We start from the raw sequence: 23,903 nt of genomic DNA on the forward strand, positions 1-23,903 counted from the left end.
AATCCGGAAAAATAGTTTCATTTCCTATAATAATAACCCTTGTTCTACTAGTCCAAATGAGAACCTGTCCGATATTATAACTAATTTAATAATAAATGTACTTTCCAAATTTAATGACATCTTACCGTACAATGGCCTTGAAATTATTCAAAGTATGATCTCAAAATTATTACAATCTCTTTTATCCAACAATGACATCAATTCTACAATAAAACGCCCGTAATATAAAAAATAAAAAACACGAGCTTATTTTTCTGATAAATAAATATCGCCCCGTAGTTTTTGGTATTTCCGAGACATGGTTGAAGCCGGGAGCCCTCTTCAGAGTTCCTGGCTATGCGTGCCTTCGGGATGACAGGAGTAATGGGTGAGCTGGATGCGCCCTACTAGTGAAAAGGAACATCATACATACACAACTCTCCATCCCCACACACTCCACAGGCCTCCATGTTGTCGCTATTAGAGCGCAAAACAAACCATTTGTCTCTGTCTACATTCCCCATTCTAGCCTTGACCTCATTACAGAACTATCCGTGATCCTCTCATCCCTCCCTTCCCCCCTAATTGTTTTAGGAAATTTCAATATACGCCACTCGCTGTGGGGATCTCACATTTGCGACTCTTTATCCTCTGCTTTTCTCGATCTTCTGGACAGCACAAATTTATGTATAGTTAATGATGGCTCTCCTACACGCAGAACTTCCCCTCTTCAAAATGCCAGCGCCCCTGACTTAAGCTTAGTCTCTCCTAGTTTAGTGCCTTCTACCTCCTGGCTTGTTCTGATAAATTCCTTTGGAAGCGATCACCTACCTATATTAATTTCAGTAGGAGACTCCCCACCTAGACTCACACCAGACCCCCCTCCCTTACTTAAATACAGGCTTAGGCAGGCAGACTGGGACATTTACTCCTTGGTCCTGAATAGCAAAATTGTAAACATGCAACCAGTTCAAGTAACCCCCTCAACCGTTTTGTCTATATATTCAGAGTTCGTCTCATGTTTGCTGTCAGCCGCAGATGAAACTATCCCTTTGAAAAATTCTGCAAATAGCAAAGTTTCCTCTCCCCCTTGGTGGGATTCGGAATGTTCTTCGTCAGTCAAGGAACGAAATCGGGCAGAACTTGAATTCGCATGTGACTTATCCTTTGAGAATTATTTAACTTTCCAAAAGATTTCCGCTCACACGAGAAGATTTCTCAGTAAAAACAAATTTCAGGGATGGCGTGCATTCTGCGAATCTCTGAAACCCCGCACCCACCTGTCTATAGTCTGGAAGAGAATAAAATCCTTTCGCAAATCTCAGACTGATCATAACAACATCTCGTCTAACGACCCGACCTGTCTTGTGGATTTTATTTCAAAATTTTCCCCTTTTGTTCGTTCAGAAGCACCTGCCGCCATAAACCCCTCCTTGTCAACTTTTGACAGTATGAATGACCCCTTCTCTTTTGAAGAACTAAGCTGTGCTTTGGACCATTTAAGGGATTCGGCGCCGGGTGCAGACGGCATTCCCTATTCGTTTATTACCAGGTCCTCTAAACCCACAAAAATTTTCTTTTTCAATATTATAAACACAATTTTTTAATCTAGCATAGTCCCTACATCATGGAAAACCCAAATTATCATTCCAATCTTAAACCTGGGAACATTGACTTACAATCCTGGGATTGATCCATCTAATGCAAATTCGTATCGACATATCGCCCTATCATCTGTTTTAGCTAAAATCATGGAACACCTAATAAAAAACCGTCTGGAATGGATAGTGGAGAGCAAGGGATTGTTATCCAGAAGCCAGTTTGGCTTCCGAGAAGGCATGGGCACTATGGACAGCCTAAGCATTTTTACATCAGATGTTCGACTAGCCCTCTCCGAGGGAAAACACGTCATAGGTGTGTTCTTAGACATAACATCCGCTTATGATAATGTGAATCTTTCACTACTCAGGCAGAAGATGCTCAATCTGAGTATTCCTGTGAAGATGATCAATGTCATCTGCAACATGTTTATGGGCCGCTCTATCGCAGTCCGTGTTAACGGTTCCACAACCCCCTCCCGTATGGTCTGGAATGGCTTGCCTCGAGGTTCCGTTCTCAGCCCTCTCCTTTACAGCTTGTACACGTCTGACCTCGACACTTCAGTCAATTGCTTCTGCAAAATCTTGCAATATGCAGACGATATCGCCCTGTACGCTTGTTCCAAATCTTTTTCAGATACTGAGAGACGCCTCAACTCTGCCCATTTTATCTAGACTCTTGGCTTACCGATCACGGCCTCTCGCTTTCAGCTACCAAAAGCACAGCTGTCGTTTTTTCCCGCAAGAGACGCCTTCCTGAAACTGAAATACATGTTAATGGGAAAAACATAGAACTGAGGGAAAAAGTAAAATTTTTAGGCATTATTTTGGACTAAAAATTATCTGGCATCCATCACCTCAACTATATTTGTCAAAAAGCTGAAAAAAGCATAAATGTCTTACGTGCACTTTCTGGTGTTCATTGGGGTTCACATCCGTATAACCAAAAGCTCCTGTACAACGCAATCATAAGAAGTAATTTTGATTATGACGGCTTCCTTCTGGAACCGTGCAACAAGATAGCCTTGGCTATGATGAAGAGAATCCAGGCAAGATGCCTGAGAATAATCATGCATCAAACAGGTGCCATGAAATCCTCACCAACAAACGCTCTTCAAGTCGAAGGTCTGGAGCCCCCTCTACATCTACATAGACAATTCCTTGCTAATAGATTCCTTTTCAAGATCTTTCAATTTTCTTCTCACCCTTTGATTCCCGTATATTGCAATCCTTGTCGGAGATTATCCCTTCCTCCAATTACACACAAGAAACCTACCCTTCTTATCAACAGTTTTAACAAAATTTCCAATCTCCCCTTCCCTATTTCCTAAAATTATATGAACCCGTTGTTTGAAACTCATTTTAAATGTTTAACGTTCCGCCCAACAGTCTATCTCAGTTTTGGCATCATGAAAGATATCCCTGGAGCAAACCAAGTCTTCAACGATATAGTTGAGGGAGAATAGCATGACTGGACTACTGTTTTTACCGACGCTTCAAAATTACACGAACATGACGACTTGGGAGCCGCGGTTTGGTTCCCCAAGTTCAATGTCGTACTCAGTTTTAAATCCCCCTATCTGAATTCGGTTAATATCAATCAACATTTTCTTGATTTACCTGGTAAAGACGATATCAGCATGTCTCTGTTAAATGATTTTGAATGCAATAGATTTGGTCCTGGAATTTTAACGTTAAAACCTATTTCCGAAACGATGGTCTTTAATATTATAAAATCGCTTTCCACGAATGCCCAGGGCGACGATGGTATCAATTTAAATATGATCCTGCTAACGTTACCCCGTACTTTATCAATAATTACAAAGATAATAAACAAATCCATTACTACTGGTGTTTTCCCTGAACAATGAAAAATAGCTATTGTAAAACCAATACCCAAAAACCAGAATCCTAATAAGTATGAAGATCTTCGACCTATAAGTATTCTCCCACTTCTGTCAAAAATCCTGGAGAGAGTTGTCGGTACACAGATAACAGAGTTTGCTGAGACTTATAATATTCTGCCTAAGAAACAGTCTGGTTTCAGAAAATCCCGCAGCACCGCAACTGCTCTCATAGATGTTGTAGATAATATCTTAGCCGCACGTGATACTGGAGAAGGATCCTTGCTGGTATTTCTGGACTTTTCACGCGCATTTGACACTATAAATGTTAGGTTGCTCTTGTCTAAGTTGGCATTTTATGGTTTCGATAATTTGACACTGAAGTGGTTTGCGAGTTACCTCTCTGGCCGTACCCAATATATCAGTGTTAATAATGAAGACGGTACTAATTCCATATCCTCGTCGATGCCTGTTACAAGGGGAATCCCGCAAGGATCAATCCTTGGTCCAGTCCTTTTTATTATGTATAGTGCGGACATTATTAAATCTATTGTAAACTGTGATTACCATAATATATATGCAGACGACATTCAATTATATAAATCATTTAAGCCTAGTTCCACAGTAGTGGCCGTAGCCGAATTGAACGATGATTTATGTCGAATAGCCCACTGGTGTGAATCAAATAGTCTGGTTTTAAACTCTAGTAAATCCAAGTTCATATTATTGGGTACGCGGAGCCAAATAGACCGCATTCAGAGTCAGAATCCTCAAGTTTCTGTAAGGGGTGACAACTTGGAACGTGTGTTTGAAGCCCGTAATTTGGGTCTTCTAATGGATGAACGGTTGCATTTTGAAGGACATGTACTCGAAACTATGCGCAGCTGTTTCTATAGATTAAAGGTACTTTATAAAATCCGCAACTTTCTTAGTGTAGACATGCGAATTAAGATGTGCGATGCACTAATTCTATCAAAATTAAATTATGCGAGCACAGTAATGGGCGGATGTCTCCTAACCCGGACGAAGAAAGTGATTCAGCGGGTCCAGAATGCCTGTGCACGTTTCTGTTTCCCTGTTCCCCGTCGATCTCACATTACCCCGTTCTTAAATAAATTCAACCTCATGAACATGGAGGCGCGTCGTAAGTTACATCTTGCAAGTTTGCTTTTCGGAGTAATAAAGAATCGAGAGCCTTCTTACCTCTACGAAAAGCTTACGATTTCTCAACAGAATGTGCGATTTGCAGTTCGTCTTATGTGTCCTTCCCACCGCACGACTGCCTTTCGTGGCAGTTTCCGATTTGCTGCCACAAAATGTTGGAACGATATACCACCACCAATACGAAATTCCAAATCTGTTGCCTCTTTTAAATTAGCCTATAAGAAGTTTTTATTATCAACTCAATTATAATCTCATTACATAAGGTAGTCGTGCATTGCTTGCAAAGATCTTAAAAAGTGATCAGAGCCAATTTGTACAATGTGTTAACACTAATCACCTCACTTACACTACATATACTCACCTCACTTACACTACGTATACTCACCTCACTTACACTACATTATAATCACATTTTTGGTATTTATTTCATTTTTATTATTATGTATCTATGTTAGGATTAGTTTATGGTTTTGTTTAATATTTTAAGTTTTGATTTATATTTGTAATTAAGTTTTATACCTAATCTTTATATTTATTTTTTGTTTTATTTTATCTTGCCGCCTGCTTGGACGAGGCGCCATCTTTCTTTTTGTCAATTTATGGTGCCACTGAAAACCAGCGTAATGAGCCGTTCTTCAACGTCTCATTACACAAAGCTGAGTGGTGACCGTTTTGGTAACATATAATGTATAATTGTGTTTGTTTTGTATTATTTATTGTAAAATGTTGCCAAATAAATTATTTTTCTTTCTTTCTTTCTTTCTTTTCTGGAGAGGCTATCGCAATACTTGAAGCCATTTTATATATTGAGTCCCATAAAATTAATAAATGTTTGGTTTTCTCAGACTCCCAAGCTGCCTCCAAGACATTATTAAGCTACCGTTTCATTCCAAAGACAATTTCTCTATCACCCTCCAAATTAAGGAAGCTCTGTACCGATGTCACTGTGCGGGAATTGAGGCCTAGATTCCCAGTCACAGTGGGATCAGTGACAACGAAGCAGCAGACGCCTTTGCAAAGGATGCAACAAGAATTGGCGTGTGCAAATACCATAAGTGCTTTCCCAGAGATCTGCTCGCCATGACCAAACCCCAAATGTTTGCACCCCTGTATTTTTGCGTAAAATCAGAGTCCGAGATCACTCTCTGTGCGAGTGCAGCCTAGAAGACGGTACCTTGGAACACATTTTTTTCAATTGCCCTAATATTGCTGTTCCACTTTATAACTTACTTCCTCCGAAATTCCCCCGCCCCATTAACATAAATAACCTCTTAACTTTAGTGTTCTCCCCCCATATTGTTACTCTATGTAAATTTATCCACTTAAATAGCATATATTTATAAATACATGTTTGTGTTGTCTTTTGTTTTAGATTCTCAACTGAGTACCCCCGTGAACCAACTCATCAACACCGGTTAATGTCATATTAGAGCTCAGCGTATTTTTTTTTGTTTTGTTTTTTTTCTTTCAACCGTGACATTGGCAAAATCATCATTTCTCATAATGATGGAGCCATAAAAATAGAAAGTGAAGTGAAGTTATTCTTACACTTTGCTACATACTAGTGATACCTAAACGTTTTGGATCATGTATTAAAAAGTAAGAGCTTTGTAGCGCAGTAATACAACAAATACGTCATTCACACACAATTATTAGGTACATCCTATATTTTTGTACGAAAAATTTTAATAACAACAAGCTTAAAGAAAAGATTCAATAACTCACAAACGTACTTCAGCTTGTTGTAGAAGTTTAGTCATTAAGGTAGTGTATTTGATGTGCCATTCAAATATAAGTAAAATAATAACTAGAAAGTTTTATGTGAAATGGTATGCTCTGCCATTTAGCAAATTTAACAGAGCTAACAGAATGCGCAGTCCACATAGGCAAGCACAATCGTGTGTGCAGGAAATAATAGCCCTCCAGGGTCGTTAAATTTACGAACAAACACCGGAGCAGGTGCGGTTTCCAGCGATTACGTCACATATTAGTTAATCTGTTTCCAAACTAAGTACCTACAAAGAGTCACTTATTTGCAAAATATCACTTTACTAGGAAGTTAAAAAGACGTTTTTGGCCCGATTTGCATTTATCGTTCATAATAAAAGTGCAGCTCGGAAGTGTTGGGATTCGCAATTGGTTAAATGTATTTCAAGAACAAAGTCCAGACGAGTACGTGCACACAATAGATATGATAATCACGGCTATACCTACAAACACCTAATACATCGAACCAAAAGACCATTGTGGTCGTTAACATTAAATTTTATCATCAAATTGACAAAGGTAATCACTGTCTTTCAAAATGAACGATTTATAATAACCTACAACACTATATAAATAATGCCCAATATAGTCTATAGGAAATCACCAGTCAAACAAAGCAAGCAATATATTCATATCTTGTTTAAGACGAAAACTAACGACATTGTTTGAGGTTTAAAGCACACAAGTTATATTTCTCTGTAAACCCAACCACCTTATTTTATAACAACATCAACAATAGAGTCACTTTGACTTAAATTTTAAACGAAGACGACAAATAAAACCTACCGCTTCAGATAATTTTTAAAGTAGGTACTACCAGGCAAATAGTCGGTAGATCCACCTGCCGTTATAGTCGCACGTAGGTACTTGTTATTTTAGAAAGTATCCGTAATATCATTAGTAAACGTGTGACGTTATAAGTAACTTGTGTCTGTTGTAGCGCTGGGTTTCAATACCCTTCCGAACCCGAAACTGCTACATTAACTTAAGAGAAAATTTATATCCAGACTAAGATAAAATAAACAGTACCCTTCCTTACCTTATGATCCCTGACAGCTTCTGCTTGTTTATTGAGTGCCTTCTTGGCGGACTGGGCACCTCGGTCAATGTACACTGTGCCCCACAGCCACGCTGCTGTCCCGAAGGGTACACAGTACTGTAAAGATCTCTTCGACACCACTGTGCACCGGTCCATCAGTGGCCAGAGTACTGCTAACACTAAACCAACAGGAAATAAACAACAAATGAAATTTAAAAAAATATTGTTCTAGGTTAGTGGTTTTACCAATACTTAAATGTGGTAACTTATTAAAATATTTCAATAACTTTTTATCGTTTTAATAAAAAGTTATTGAAATATTTGTATTTCATTTTTCATGTAGAATTTAATTATTTTGACTTGATTTGATTTGATTTTTGAGATTTTAAGGAAAAATCTGCTTAATAGAAATTTTGTGTTACTTATAAGATTTTGAGTATCTAAAAATAACCTTGAAGCAACATAGCGTCGAGTACCTCTTACGTTGACGTTGTACATACATACAAGGCATAATAGTGTACGTAGGTGTTGTCTGTTGTCAGAGACCCATAAATACCTTAAGTTGTTTGCTCAGAGCAACCAATTAGCTAATATACCTACCTCGATTTACGTAGACTTTTAGAAAATTGAAAATCGAATACCAAACAACCAGAAACATGTGGCATGTGTCCACAAATTTTACACAATAGCACATTGTGAGTTTTACAGCGGCAGCGATAAAGAAAACAAAAGTTATTATCCAGTAGATATTAAGTCACGACATCTCTTCCGCCTGCATTATAGTGTAATGGAGAGACGGAACATTTTATTATGTGTTCCTAAGAACACACTAAACAAAACTACCTAAGTAGTTTTCTAACTCTCGAACTGTTACGCAATATTTCCTGCCTTTTGTTGGTCTATTTGACTCTTTGTATCATAGATCGACAGATATTATTTTATTTTTTTCTTTTACTACTATGCTATTTATCAACTACACTTATTTTTTCATAAAAGATCGACTTCATGGGGTTGGATCTACGTAATCCACAATTAAAGAATCATCTACCGAATCTACTTTATTTCAAAAACAAAATAAATTGAAATTGATAGTTGCATGCTAGTATTTGCATAACTACGTTACGTTACCATTACCAAACACAAACTCTAACGACTGATGGACACATACCTTGTCTATTTAATGTTAGCTCTCTTAAGTCATTTTAGAACCGAACGCAACTTTCACTCAAACTAGACTTATTTAGATACTCTTTCTGTTACAATGACATAATACCGACTTATCCGAATAACAAAGTCCAATGTGATTATATGGCGAAAAGAGGATAGATACATAATTTCTTTATTCAAGCTTCAGAATTCAAGACTCAGAAATATCAGGTTACTCAACAAAAAAGGTACGGTGTAAAAAGCCGTTAAATTTGAATATTACGGTAGTTGAATATCACGATGTTTTGCTACCATAATAGACAATTATTTTTTGTGAAATTACTCCACTAGTTTGTTACAATTATTCATACAAAGATCGTACACTAAAAAAACACGAAAAATTCCTTCGATCCGGCTGGATTCAGCATTCCGTGCTCGGCGCTCGCCCAACTGCGCTACGGAACGAACCAGCATGCTTTACAGCGTTTGCGCACTAAGTCCGTTTCGTATTCGTTCCGAATCCGAGAAATGACGATCCGAAATGTCACAGGTGTCCGAAGTGTCATTTTATCTCTAGTCACCTGCACAAAGCGATTCGCATTTTCTCGGATTCGCATAAGACTTAGTGCACAAGCGACATCCGAAGTGTGTTCGAGTTTTTTAGATTTGTACAGTCTCGGATTTGGAACAAATACGAATCGGATACAGTGCGCAAATGCGCTTACGAATTTTTCTACTGCAGACCTTTGTTTTTTGTTTCAACGACTTTTTGCCGTAGGGCCATCATCTATGAAAGTTAAATTTTAATAATTGTTAAATTTTACGTATTATATTGTCTTAAGTAGTAATAATTTAATCTTACCATAAAGGTCTAGACTAGTCTGATGGTTGAGCAAGACGACGACACCTCGCGAGTTGTCGACGTTCTCCAGCCCTCGCACTATCCAGCGAATGCCCAACATCCGAGACGTAAGCCTTAACAAGGCTGCCGGTATCCTACAAATATATACACAATGATATCACAACAATCTGTTAAGGCTATTTCATATATTTATATTAGTCGAGAAAAGGCATCAACATGTACAATAGAACAGCTATTTTTGTTAGTTCTCATGGCAACAATTTTTCAAATTGTCAAACTCATCTCCTATAGATGAAACTAGCTATACCGTGTAGGTAAGTGTAGTTAGGTTCGTCTATATTTACTAACCTATCAGACAACTATTAATGTATTCATACTTGATATATGTCGTCAATCCTTGACAAATGATAGGTAAATACACACATCAAAAGTGTCTAGGGATCAAGTACGTTTAAGAGTATTGCTGCAATTAGGGTTAATTATATTAACTTTTTTGTATCGCTATTGATAATTTTTAGTGAGTTTTAACATTTAAATAAGGAATATCGATAATAAGAAGAAAATCGATTGTCAATGTGGTTTTGTATAAAAATGAGTTATAGCGTTTTGACAAAATCATTACAATATCTGCATCGGAACCGAAACAATTTACATTATTATGGAGAGACGACATCATTTAACCCGAGAAGTGATGATGCGAGCCGTCGGAATGTTGGAAGCTGGTTCCAGGCAACGTGCTGTGGTTTTCACTCTTAACACTACACAGAGCGTCATAAGTCGCCTCTGGACGCGCTATCGCATGACGGGCAGCGTGGCCGAGCGACATGGAGGACGATCTCGCATCACGACTCGCAGACAGGACCGGTATATCCAAAATACTGCTCGACGGAATCGTACCATGACCGCCATGATGTTGGTTACGAGGCTCCACAGCTCCTCAGGCTTGCTAATAGGCGATCAAACAATCCGAAATCGTTTACGTGAAGTGGGTCTGCGATCCCGAAGGCCGCTCAGAGTTCCACCTATTGCACCCTGCAATTGCAGGACCCGTTTACGATGGGCTCGCGAACACAGAAACTGGGAGGAAGAAGACTGGCGCTATGTGTGCTTTTCGGATGAATCCCGCTTCGGTATGAGACCGGATACAAGACGTACTCGAGTTTGGAGAACATCTGGACGTCATGAACGTTTGAGATATTGTCAGGAAGTTCATCCATATGTGGTGGGTGGGGGAACAATAATGATATGGGCCGGTATTTGGATCGGCGGAAGAACCGCTCTCATTTGGATCAGGGGTAACCTCAATGCTCAAGTTTACGCAGAGAGGATTGTTTCAGATGTTATCATCCCTTTGCGAGGCCAGTTGGGTGATTCATTTCAACTAATGCATGACAACGCACGTCCACACACGGCTAGAGTCGTAACACGCATTCTTGCCGAAGCTCGTATCAACGTTCTGCCGTGGCCTGCTCAATCGCCAGACCTCAATCCAATTGAGCACGCATGGGATATGCTTCAAAGAAGAGCTGTGCCGAGTATGCATACCGTACATACTCTACAACAATATTTTGACTTGTTACAAAACACATGGGCGGCCATTCCTCAAAGTGATTTTGATGAACTCATCTTAAGCATGCCAAATCGCTGTAATTGTGTGATTCGTGTTAATGGTGGAATACAGATTATTAATTTTCTTATCTTTACAATAAAAATGAGCAAAATCATCATTTTCGCCATTTTTTTGTCATCTAATTGACGCCGTTAATTTGAGTTTTTTCCCACAATTTGCAAAAACATCAATTTTAGTTTATTTTAATTAAATATAGGGGTAAGCGGTTAAATAAAACATAAGCATTAAAGTAAGAAGTCGTCCTGGAAGACTGGATTTGGTAAATATTGCTTAAATAATTTTTATTTCAAAAATATTCACTTGATCCCTAGACACTTTTGATGTGTGTAAATCCCTGCTTGGTTAAATAAAGCTTGCATAAATTTTTCAATCTATTTCACTTCAATGTTTTTTTTTTTAAAAGCACAAGGTGTGACAACGGCCTTTCGACTTCCTTTTCCATTCTTCCCTGTTATATGTACTATCAGTTAAGTCGGCCGTGTTAAAGGTTTTTTTTTTGCGTGGAGGCAACGAAGCAACGAAAGCGGCCACATCCAGAACAAATAGAATATTATGGTAAATTTGCTTTAGATCATAGTTTTGTTATAAAGAAAAGTTTAAAAAAAAAGGATTGATAAAATGAGGGACAGGGCTACCTAGAATCGCCGCTTGCAAACAAAATTGATTTGGGACTGGGAAGGCTTGAACTTTCCTGATAGTACCTATACAGGACTATTTATAAAATACTAACAACCTCGCAGAACTATAATACAAACATCGTAAACAACAACTTTTGTTCCACGACTTTTAATAATTCATCAGATTTTACTTTCGCACAAAAATAATAAATAAATAATCTATCCCCTGTATATCTTTTCCCTTTTGCTGTCAAATTCCTTCTCACGTCTCGGCATCCAAGAAATAATGGTAAATAGTCCGAATTTCGTTTTGCTAACATGGACATTACCAGTTCAAAATACTTATAATACCGCTACTACCATATTAACCTACTACAAGCAATTCAAAAAATATACAAGAGCCATGAGGTAAAAGTAATATCAGGCGCATTGTTTAAGTATTCCAATAGGGCAATTGCTAGAGAGAACGATAATGAGCTCGGAACAGCTGCTATGTCTCTCACCAAAGATAATATTGGCGGGCTTATTTCTAAAGCAGCAGTTGAGTATGTTTGTTTTCATCAATATTTCTTATGTTGCTGTTTTGTCAACCCCTTATGCAACCGAAAATAATAATTTTGGTGTTGTTGGCATTATTTGCATTGGAAGTGTACGTGAAACATAAAATCGCATGATAAAGATCATTTCAAGATACAGATAAACGCCCGACGTCAATCGCGATCACGCAAATAAGAGATGCTTGGTTCAAAGGTCGCAGAATACATAGGAATAAATATATAGGCTGTAAATCACACGAATGCACGTAATAACCTTAAGTAGAAAGCATGACCTATAAATAATATTATAACAGATGCGTGTTTAAACAGATATCAATACCCCGGGGCTCGGTAGTACCGCAAACAAGTTTATCAAGATCGACCCTAGTTTTCTTGAAGATTTTTTGTTTTTTATGATACCGACTGAATGACGACGGGACGAATAAGTCATACGATTGATAGTAAGCGACACGCCTGCCTGTCCATAACAGTTGCAGTGCCGCTCAAAGCTTTAAATTGCAAAGATCTGAGGAGCGCTGTCTCTGCATCCGTCACTCTGAGACATAAGTTGACAAGTCCCATGTGCCTGTAACTTCACCAGCACGGTTGCCCTTCCAAACCAGAACGCAGTAATGCTTGGCGGCAGAAATAGGGCGCAGTACTTCCCTGGACGTACTCATTCACAAATAGCTCTACTGCTACTAAATTCAAGCTACTTTTCAGTTTCCGTGTCGTGGTAATGGATTAGACTGAAAACCTGAAACTCTGGTGGTCACAAATCTTCATGAATAAAGATTTATAGTAATTTACTAATTTATTGAACGGAATATCGAGGGCGAAAATAACGCCAGACTTATTTAGATAAAATCTCTCAACATTCTTTTGCGAAGGAGTCGCGTAATTTAGCTTAACGTTTTACATTACAATTTTTTTTTACAAATTAGTTTTTTTTTTCCTTCTTTCCATAATGGAAAAGGCAAAGGTTTTACACCATACAGCCAAGTCTTTACAAATTAGTATTTATTAGACATACGGTCAACACATATCTTATCTATAACATCGAAATATTAATGATATTTTTATCTGTAATTATTTAGTAATGTACCTATTTAACTTTTGTAGTTAAAATAGAAACTTATATTTCGGCGGCTTATTTTTACAGAAATGCATAATTACTTTTGTCAGTAAGAAATACAATTACAAATAATTTTAATGAATATTTACAAAATTACGTACCTAAGTTTTTTTTATACTCTGGTCCGTAATATATAATTGCCACACTTTTTTTTACATTTTTTTATAGCCCAGAAACCCTGTTTCGCGGGTGCCATGAACACACAAATAGACAACCACAAATTACACCGAAACTTGAGACCGAGAAATAAATGTAAGCCATACAAATATTTCTCCCAGGCCGGGGATCGAACCCGGGACCGCTGCATAGCAGATCGGCGTGGTAACCGTTCGGCCAGTTTGGCAATTTTACCAACGTTTAGCAAGTTCATCACACACATTCATCACTGTTACTCAACAATGCCAAAGTCACTCAAAACTAAAAAAATAAAAATTAAATACTTACAAAGCATTTCTGGGGTCGAAAGGCTTCAACAGCATTAGTGGTAATGGTGCAGTGGCGAATATTAACGATAATATCACGAATAGTGTGAACTGAAACAATTGATGAACTTGTAGATCTGTTGAGTCACCGGAGGAGAAACAGGAAAATCTGTTTTGCTTGATCAAATAATTTAGGTATTTACAATATATCGGTCTTACAAAAAATATACGATACACCTAAGGATATTGTCTAAAGAATGTGCTAACGTGTTACACGATAGGATGTACTTTATCCGATCATATAAAATCCGGAAAACAGGCTGAAATGAAAGTTTCAAATGAATTATTTCAAAATAAAATATGTAACTTTGTACATAACTTTCATATAGAGATATTTCTCTTTAAGTACAACAGAGTACCATCTAAATTTTGATTTTCAACTGAAGCCAAAGAAGTCCAAGGAAAGGATGGTCAAAGTCACTTGAACAGAATTGTAGGAAAAAACAATTATTACTTTGAATAACTTTTAAATATTGGTGAAAAAGTCACGCACAAATACTACGTGAGATAAAGTCAATGCTGATATAAATGCTTGTAACACTATGTAATCCATTTTAACTACCATTTTTTACTTTTCTACCATTTAGCCACAAGCATTTTTGTGACTAAAAGTAAAAGCTAATTTTTAAGGAACCGTCTTTTTTCTGTGACTTTGATCATTCCTTCCCTGGTCTCTTCAAATGTTCTACGCTTGTTCTTGTTTTATTCATATTAATTTACAGCGCCCGGATTGCGGGACGCGAGAGGCAAACCCCACACCTCGCCGCCTAAAATCTAGGATGCGATGCGATCAATAACCATGCGACAACGCTATAAATATTATTATGAATAAGGAATATAAAAATACTTGTCTCATTACATTACATTGAAATAGGTTTTGCATCAACGACCAAACAAACGAATTTCATATAATCGTTAGCTGAGGGGTAGACGATCGTAGAAAAATTGCAATACCACATGGAATACTTCCTCAAGTATTCGTATATACTTAGCAATAATTCGACGAATAAGGTCCGTCGTCGGCAAGTGCCTACTTACCTTTATGTAATATCTGGCAATAGAGCTTATATTAAAAAGGATGAAGATTAGTGCCATCACACACCCCAAAACAACATTGAACGCCATCCTGTTAAATTTGTTTATATCCGCATAATACGCTATTTCCTGAAACAATGGATACAATTATTAAATTTTATTGGTATACCTACTTTCTTTCTTGCTTATAAAAGCACAAAAGACAATGTTTAATGGCTTAGAAAAGAGCCGGGAACATGTGTTCCTTCGCATGTATGTACAGTTAGAATAGGTAGAATAAATTAATTAAGCCATTTGTGTTGGACCTACAAAGCTATAAGTAAAAGAAGCAATTATTTAGGGCTATTATTGGGCACTAAGTCTGCGAACCAACATAAAGGCCCCCATATTTGATGATTTGTCTTCGCGGTCCGTCTTTTCATTGATCGAAACGACAAATCAAAAGTGTATGTTTTTGACATAAAGTCGTTAACGATTAAAACAGCCCATTCACTACCTGCATGGCAGTCCACCGCGCAGGCAGGAGATTGCTCACGTATGGAGTCTCGCAGGACGCATTGCAGAATTGCTTGCACACAGCGTTTATATTAATAATCCTGCTTTATGCGGAGGACTGCTATGCTGGATAATGAATGCCCCTTTTACTTGAACGCCAGAGGATTAGCGATGGATCGATACGATTATCGTGACAATCGATTGAAAAGGGGAATTGTCTGTAGATATGGGCTTAATAAGAGCATTGACCACTTCTCCTGGGCCTCATCAAATTTACAAATAAATAATTCGCACAAATCGGTACGAAATGCCCAAACCCGCTTCTATATGGTTGCCAAATAGTCACAAAACCTTGAAAAGCCTAAGGCCTAAGACTGTGGCAGTTTGATATATGGGACAGTAACGTTAACTACTGTCCCACTCCCATATATCAAACCGCCTTAGGTTGTTTTTGCATTCTGTCGTTGTAAACGTTTTTGTAACTCGCTTCCCTAATTATGGCATTTCAATTTTGTTTGTCACTCATAAGTAGCGCCAATCTAGTTCTATTGATAATCGCCCTTTCCTTGTTCCGATCTGCCCTATCTATCGCATGTCTGCCCTATTTTCCGTGCATCACAGGCGTTGAATAAAAAATGCTTTACTGGGCGCGTCCAATTTAATAATAACTATCATGCATTAGCAGTCCTACAGGAGATTGGTGCGATTTTCACAAAGTCACTTAAATAATTGGCATTAATTATTAATTAAAAGTTAAAGGAGAGGGAGCGGCATAACAAATTTAATGCGCCATGACGTCAGAGGTACTGTTCCTACAAGAGCAGTTAAATGTAACATGCATATATGTCACTCATAGTCATAAGCAATAGTCGGAGTAGGGTGTTCCAAATGAGTAAATAAATGGCTACACAATGTAAATATAAGGAGTAACGTAGAGAGGTTAAAACCACCAAATATTAATTAATTTTTAATTCCCGGAAATAGTTTTACTGCATCGTAAGATAAAATTACTCACTCGGAAAGCTGAAATTAGATGTTAAAGTAATTCTAGAGCCACCATGTAAAAAAATGTAGTCGATAATTAAGTTTTCAGCAAGGAAATTTTTTTATGAGCTACAAGCAAAAGCATATTTTAACTAATGTGGATATTATTCTTTATTGCACAAAGAAAAGATACATGAAACACAAGTTATAAAGGACATATACAAAGGTGAGCTTATCTCTAGAAGAGATCTCTTCCAGCTCTTCCAGCCAACCCTAGCCTAGGTGAAAAATGAAGTCTGCGGGACTAATTATTGTACAATAAAATTAAAATTTAAATGTTTGCATAAAGGATGATAATACACATGATAACATAAATACATACATAAGCAGAGTATATATTATAATCTAAACAAATGACTAGTTTACATATATGTTACCGATTAGCTATCTAACGCGTTCGACAGTATTAATTTGTGTTTGAAAGATGCCACCGATTGGCTGTCATGAATGCCAGCACGCAGTTTATTCCACATACGAATTGTACTTACCGTGCAAGGGTTGTGGAAGAATTTCGAGTTGGATTGGGGATTTTTTAGTGATCTAGTGTCACAGGTACGTTTTGGGCGGGAACTGGGGGATAAGGGAGAAAAACAGGAACACAGATAATGAGGAAGCTGGGGGTAATATAGAATTTTATAAAGGAGACAAAGAACGTGCATATCTCGGCGAAGTCGGATTGGTAGTAATTTCAACTTAGTCCAAAATTCAGAGACACTGTCATATTTACGTAAACCGAATATGAAACGGATTGCCAGATTTTGTAGGCGCTCCAGTTTGTTAAGCAGCTCCTCTGTAGCATCCAAATAACAAATATCGGCATAGTCGAGAAGAGGAAGTAGTAAAGCCTGAGCAAGCATAATCCTGGTATTGAACGGCAAGAAGAATTGAAGCCCCTTGAGAGAATGGTAGTAAAAATGCATGCGTCGACTAACCTCATTACCTGCGGTCTCCAAGACAGTGTATGGTCGATTATCAGACCCCGGTTCTTTGTATTATCAGCATATGATGTCTCACTCCATTATAAGAAACCTTGGGGAGGTTATTAATGTCCAACCTACAGTCCTACAGTGTCTTGCTACCTACGATTATTGCCTGTGATATCGTTGTATTTACAAGCAAACCAAATGCACCAGCCCAAGACTTCACCACAAGAAGATCTTTATTAATAGCTTCAATGGCAGATAGGGTATTAGCTACATCAAAGTGTCTATAAGTTTGCAAATAATCGCGTATAAGTGGAATGGAGGAGTAATTGGTTTTGTGAGTTCATTTATGAACAGCGAGAAGAGAAGAGGTGAAAGTACACCACTCTGAGGCACCCCTGAAGTCAAAGGAGACCATTCAAAATAAGTGTCATCATGCATGATCCTTTGAAGGCGATTGCGGAGGTAGTCTGAACAACAAGCGATTGCAGCAGGGAAGAAGTTAAGAGAGCAGAGAATGGCAAGAAGGATATCATAGTCGACAGAGTTGAAAGCACTGCTGAAGTCCAGTAACACGATAATGGTAAACAATCGGTTATCCATGGCGTGGCGAATATCATCCGTGACGTTAAGTAAGGCAGTTACTGTGTATGACCAGGACGAAAACCGAATTGATATGGACTTATAAGATCATAACGAGAGACAAATGAGAAAAGTTGTTTATGAACAGTGCTTTCAAGGACCTTGGACAGGAATGGAAGGATGGAGATAGGACGAAATTGGGAGAAAGCCGTGGGAGTAGCGGATTTAGGGATGGGAATGACATGGACTAATTTCCAGTCGCTAGGAAAGACGCCAGTTGCAAGTGAACGATTCATAATGTGTGTGATAATTGATGCAACGTCATCCAAGATCAGCATGTCACGGCAAATACCATCTTCATTCACGGCCTTGAAAGTTATGGATACTCTTCTTAACTTCCCCCTCAGTGACTTCGCGAAAAGAAAAAGGCTCACAAGCAGGACGAGTAACAGTGCCCAGAGAGGTGAGCGTGGATGCTTTGATAGAGTCGGCAACTGTAAATGGTGAGTTGGTAAAGTATTGTTGAGTGAATTAAGGTCAGGTAAGGCAACAGTACAATCACGATCTCTACCCACACCAAGTGATCTCAAGAACTTCCAGGTTTGACCCGTAGACAAGCCTTCTATCGACGAATGGATGTAACGCCGTTTGGCGTCACGACACAGTCTGTTGCAGAGATTGCGCAGCCGTTTATAGGAAAGCAAATTATCGTCATTTGGAAACCTCTTAAGGATCGACTTGGCCTTGTCCCTACGTTTCATGATTTCCTTTATTGATTGTGTAAGCCAAGGCGCAGGCAGATGCTTAACGCGCACTAGTCTGAGTGGGGCATGAGAGTCATACTGCTTTTTATTAACCGATTGTTAAAAATTTTCATCTTCTCATTTACCGTGTTAGCTTCAATCAATGCAGACCAGTCAATATTAGTAAAATCCTCTCTCAAGCGATCGACACAAATGCTACCAAAGCTACGCTGAAAAATTACTTTAATTTTGATTAAAAATTAATAATTTTAATTTACATAGATATAGGAAAAAACGGGAGATATGTAATGACGCTATGTAAGTTCGGGTACCGATATCGTCACTTTTTAGCTTGTGTGCAATTCAAACTTCACGCTCTATTACTATTACTTGAACGTAACGATTTTGATTGGTCCAAGGCTCTGCAGCCAAAGCCAGCTTATCGGTTATATTATTATATTTTACAGGATATATAATGGAGAGTGTGCGATGGAATTACACGATTTAATTCCGCTTTCCCCTTTCCATCACCGGGGGACTCGACGTAGACTTGGATTCCACCTCTATGTTGTGGATATTCCAAAGATTCGCACGAAGCGTTACTCTTCCACATTTATATGGCGAACGGCTATGGAGTGGAATTCCCTGCCTGCAGACTTGTTCCCTGCACGTTATAACTTGGGCCTTTTCATGGCAAAAGTGAATAGGCATTCATCTATCGTCGACCTCATCGTCACTTTCCATCAGGTGAGGTGGAGGTCAAATGCGAACTTACATTTAATTAAAAAAAAATTAGTCTTATATGAGAAAAGTCATTTTCTGGCGTCGCCATTTTCACATACACAATACGGAAGCGTGCGCGTGCGTACGATCGGAGCGCCTGATCGAACTGAACGGCGCGCCGATTGCTTTTCTCGGCGGCGCCGGCGGCGGCGGTGCGAGGACACACGCGGCGGCGGCGGCGCGCCGACGCGGCGCTCATGTCTACCTCGATATGTGCATGTTGACCATACCGAGGCGACACGAATCAAGCCCTCATACTTAGAATAATAACGCATAGAAACCTAGCCCGCACGCGCTAAGTGAGGCAAGTTAGAGGCTTCCCAAACTGCCTACACGAGCGGGCGGGCTGTTAGTGCTCAAGGTCAAATTGCACCGCGAACAGCTCCAAAATTTTTGCTAAAAATGACGAAATGTGCGGTAAATGGATGTAAAAATAGTACAGGCAAACATCAAATAAACACTAACATCACATTCCACAAGGAAGTAACGCGTTTCAACTTGTATTTTTATATAAATATTCACTAAAACCGAAAATTAATTTCGTTGCAACAAGACACGAAAATGTTGCAAAGTAACGGATTTCTTTCTCCCAATTTTGCTATTCTGTTTCAAAATAATTATATTACGTAATTTTTTGAGAATAGGCAATATCGCGATGGCTGCCGATTTTTTTTATTCTAATGTAAGTGTGCATTTGACCTCCATTTCTGCAAGTTAAATGCGTACAAATGTTGTTTACAAAGAGCAACCCCCAGAGTTTCTTGCTCATACTTCTCGGGGGAATCTGCCTTACGAATGAGCGGTAGTTTAACCAATGTGACGATATCTAGTGTAATAATGCTTACCTATGAAATAAAGATTATTTTAATTTGATTCTGGGTATCGTTTACGGGGTATATTTTTTTTTAATTGTGTCCGCCATCTTGGATTTAGAAATAAGTATTATATTCGTAATGACCATCCCCAAATACCTCGAAAAGGATACCCATATAGCATTTTTTGAAAAATCGTGTCCGCCATCTTAGATTTACAAATAAGTGCTATATTCGTTTTTTATCGACAAAACCGAGCATATCTGTAGGCACCTGATCGGTATTGTCGATCGACAGTAACGATCGACAAAATCGAGCACATCTGTAGGCACCTGAGCGACAATGTCGGGCAAATCTGTAGGCACCTTTAACTTAATGATGAGTTAAGCAAGATACAATTTCCCCACTTTTGAGGGAAATGTTATTCCATGGCATCATTATTTGTATATTTGTGTGCGTGCCGACGAGCGTAGCTACAAGTTGCTTACGCCTACATGAATTTGGTTTTTGCCTCACTTGTGACAGTTCGTTTGATATGAAACTAACATTCTATGCGTTATTATTCTAAGCCCTCATACCAAATCTCCCCTTTTTTCTTATATCCATGATTATTTATTATTATTATTATTATTATTATTATTATTATTATAATATATACATATATCCTTATATAAATTTCATTATGAATTCGAAAAAGTTATTAATTAATATTTTGGTGGTTTTAATCACTCCTTGTATATTAAGTAGACTTACTTAGAGATACACTTACGTAGAGATATACTTCTTTGGAACACCTATTCCGACCATAGCTCATAACCGACGTCAGAACGGATTCAAACAATGTCAGCGTGAGCTGACCAATAGATCTAATCTACATTCTAGATAAGAAACATAGTGGAAGTGGTAAGGTAGCACATAAAAACCTTTTCATCTCAAATAATGTACAGTCGGCGAAAAAAATGTAATTACTTTATTTCATTTCCATGAGAATGAAGTCGGGGATAAGCTAACCGTTTACTTATAAACGAAGATAAAAACTTATTAGGTATAAAGACTCTTAGAAAACTGAACTGAGATAACGCTGGTCATCGTCCACTCTCCAACATAATGACGTCCAAATTGTCCTTATTCCAGGCTATACAAACCTACATGCAGCGTAGGTATTATAGTTCTGTAATGAACTGGTAAACATAAATACAAGTAGAACAATTGACTGCATAAACATAATACCTTCTTATGCCATAAGCATTCTGATACAATGTTTATCAAAAAGTGGTCTGCTTATTTATACTTTATGGCGCCTAAAAACAATGCTCAAGAATAAATGCGTGTGCATACGAAATGTACCAATCATCAACTCTGAATGAAAGCACTGTAGTTGATTCTCGTTAGAGAGGTCGAGGGTTCGAATCTCTGTGACGGCATGTACCTAAGACCTTAATCTTTAAGTTACTTACATTTTTTTATGATTAGGTATATAGGTATAATTTTTTTCAGTAGCCGTAGAGCTCCTTGTGAAAGAGTTCGTCCAGGGAAGTACTGCCACCTTATCTATCTGCCGCCAAGCAGTAATGTGAGCATTACTGCGTTCCTGTTCAGAAAGGTAAGGGTGCTGGTGAAATTACAGGTAAATGGGACTTGTCAACTTATGTCTCAGGGTGACGGGCGCAGTGGTAGTGCCCCTAAGATCTTCGCTATTTAAAGCTCCGAATGGCACTGCAATTGTGGTGTGTCGTTTACCACCAGGCGCACGACTTGTTCGTCCCGTCTCTGGTATTATAAAAAGATAAAATATGATACCAACAATTGACAGGACGAACATGTCGTGCGCCTGAAAGGCAAAACCGAAACGCAGCAATGCTTGGCGGCAGAAATGGGTAACGCGGCAGTACTTCCTTGGATGAACTCTGTCACAAGGAGCTCTACTTTAGCAGTAAAGGAGGTATTACTAATAAACATTAACAATACCCATTGGGAGGTATTGCGAGGCAGCCCACTAACGGCGAAACACACAACGAAAACATCGCGAAAAAATTTCACAATCACGATTCCTGATGGAAAACGTGTGGGGTGTACAACACGTCGCTTCAGAACCTTACGATAACTCAGTTGTCGACCGATTCGATTTGATATCGTGCGATTTCTTTTCAATTTTATTCACAACACCCGAATGGAACGTCAAATTGTAGTATTCGAAAAGGAACCGAAATGTACGAATACTCGAACTTCTCGACCGGCAAAGGCTACAAACGTTATTCAGAACAACGTTATCGAATGAAAGTTACCGAACGCCATATTGTTTACAAAGCAAGAATGTAACATGGAAATCTCTTATTATTTTAAATAAGGCTTGGATTTTGTTCAATTTTATTAATGTATTTTAATGCAAGACTAATGCATTCCTATATTTTAGGTAAAAATGTATGTAAAAGGACTTTCATTTTTCTTATAATCTATTTCACCGACTAACTTCGTAAACGGTGTTGGATAACGATATCGTAACCGAATCCGAATCGAACGTTTAACTCTGAATAGCTCGGAAGGCACCCGATTCATTCGATTCGAGAACGCTATCCAATCGAACGATTCGGTTAAAATATCGATGAGTTTTGAATCGGGGTTCAGGCCTCTACTTAAAGGGGACCCGTGGCAAGCAGTAGGATGTATATCGGTCCGATGATAATGGTAATGATGAAATAATTTCTTTATCGCGACATCAAAATTACAACGCCCTTGGACCCGGACTCGCATAATCTACTACAAATGTAAGTATCGATATTACAGGTATTTTATTGAATAAAACGCTTAACTCATCTTCTTTCATACTTGGTATGGGATATTATAAGGAAAATTTTAATATTACATTCGCATGTAAAATAAAGGTAGAATGTGGCAAAAAGGTCTTTTTACTTGATCTTTAATTCATATTACATGAATTATTTTCCTCTCGAATTCTTAGGCGATCGCTACTCAATGGCAATGAAACTATTTTTTCCAACCTAAATAGCGTGTTATTTGCTTTCTCAAACAAACTCTTTCTTTGACAAAACAATCATTATGAAATTAAACTATTTTCCCGGATCTAAATCGTGTATATTAATGGTCACGACTGACTGTTAGTCATGCATGACCATGGGACCCGTAAAGGTCCCGGGACGTTGGTTTGTATGAAAAAACAAATATACGAGATGTTGGATCCGAGAAAATAGTTTCATTTCCTATGTATAACAATCGCGAAAACCTAAGAACTCGGTGAAACAAATACGTATTTAAGCGCTTTTTTTTATTATTATTAATTAATTATTATAAGTACATATGTAATGCCAAACCGCCTCTAAACCGTTTTTCAGTTCACTTTAATACTCTGTATATTTTGTAATATATTTATTAAAATAAACTTCAATTTTTGATATTTGTATATATTTTGCCAAAAATTGAAGTTTAGTTTTTTTTTTATTTGCTTAGAGTTATTAAGTAATTTCTAAACTTGCTTTTTTTAATGTGAGCTCTATTCTAGATAGTATAAACTAAACTTTATTTGAAAACATATTTATTGGTCTTATCATAGAATGGATAAGACAGAAGAAGAGTACAAACGGTCACTTTACGCTGTTGCAATTATAAACTCTTTGTCGAATCACGGTTACTGTTTAATTACTCCTATTCATGAAATATTGCCTCTTTTAA

General features: G+C 38.0%; 1 protein-coding gene across 4 annotated transcripts in view; it reads right to left on the minus strand.

The window, feature by feature from the left end:
- Positions 1-14,940, minus strand: part of LOC113232781 (1-acyl-sn-glycerol-3-phosphate acyltransferase alpha-like) — a 39,468-nt gene extending 24,528 nt beyond the window's left edge. For all 4 annotated transcript variants that reach the window (XM_026467571.1, XM_026467567.1, XM_026467569.1 and 1 more), the window contains exons 1-4: positions 14,838-14,940; positions 13,762-13,850; positions 9,400-9,533; positions 7,392-7,570 (exon numbers count right to left, since the gene is read on the minus strand). In XM_026467571.1, the coding sequence (XP_026323356.1) occupies positions 7,392-7,570; positions 9,400-9,533; positions 13,762-13,850; positions 14,838-14,924 (489 nt within the window). In that variant the 5' untranslated portion in view covers positions 14,925-14,940. The remainder of the gene's footprint in view (positions 1-7,391; positions 7,571-9,399; positions 9,534-13,761; positions 13,851-14,837) is intronic.
- Between the last annotated feature and the right edge of the window lie 8,963 nt (positions 14,941-23,903).

The sequence above is a fragment of the Hyposmocoma kahamanoa genome, unplaced genomic scaffold (genome assembly GCF_003589595.1).
Source record: "Hyposmocoma kahamanoa isolate Upper Pololo Valley unplaced genomic scaffold, ASM358959v1 78, whole genome shotgun sequence".
In the NCBI taxonomy this organism is placed as follows: domain Eukaryota; kingdom Metazoa; phylum Arthropoda; class Insecta; order Lepidoptera; family Cosmopterigidae; genus Hyposmocoma; species Hyposmocoma kahamanoa.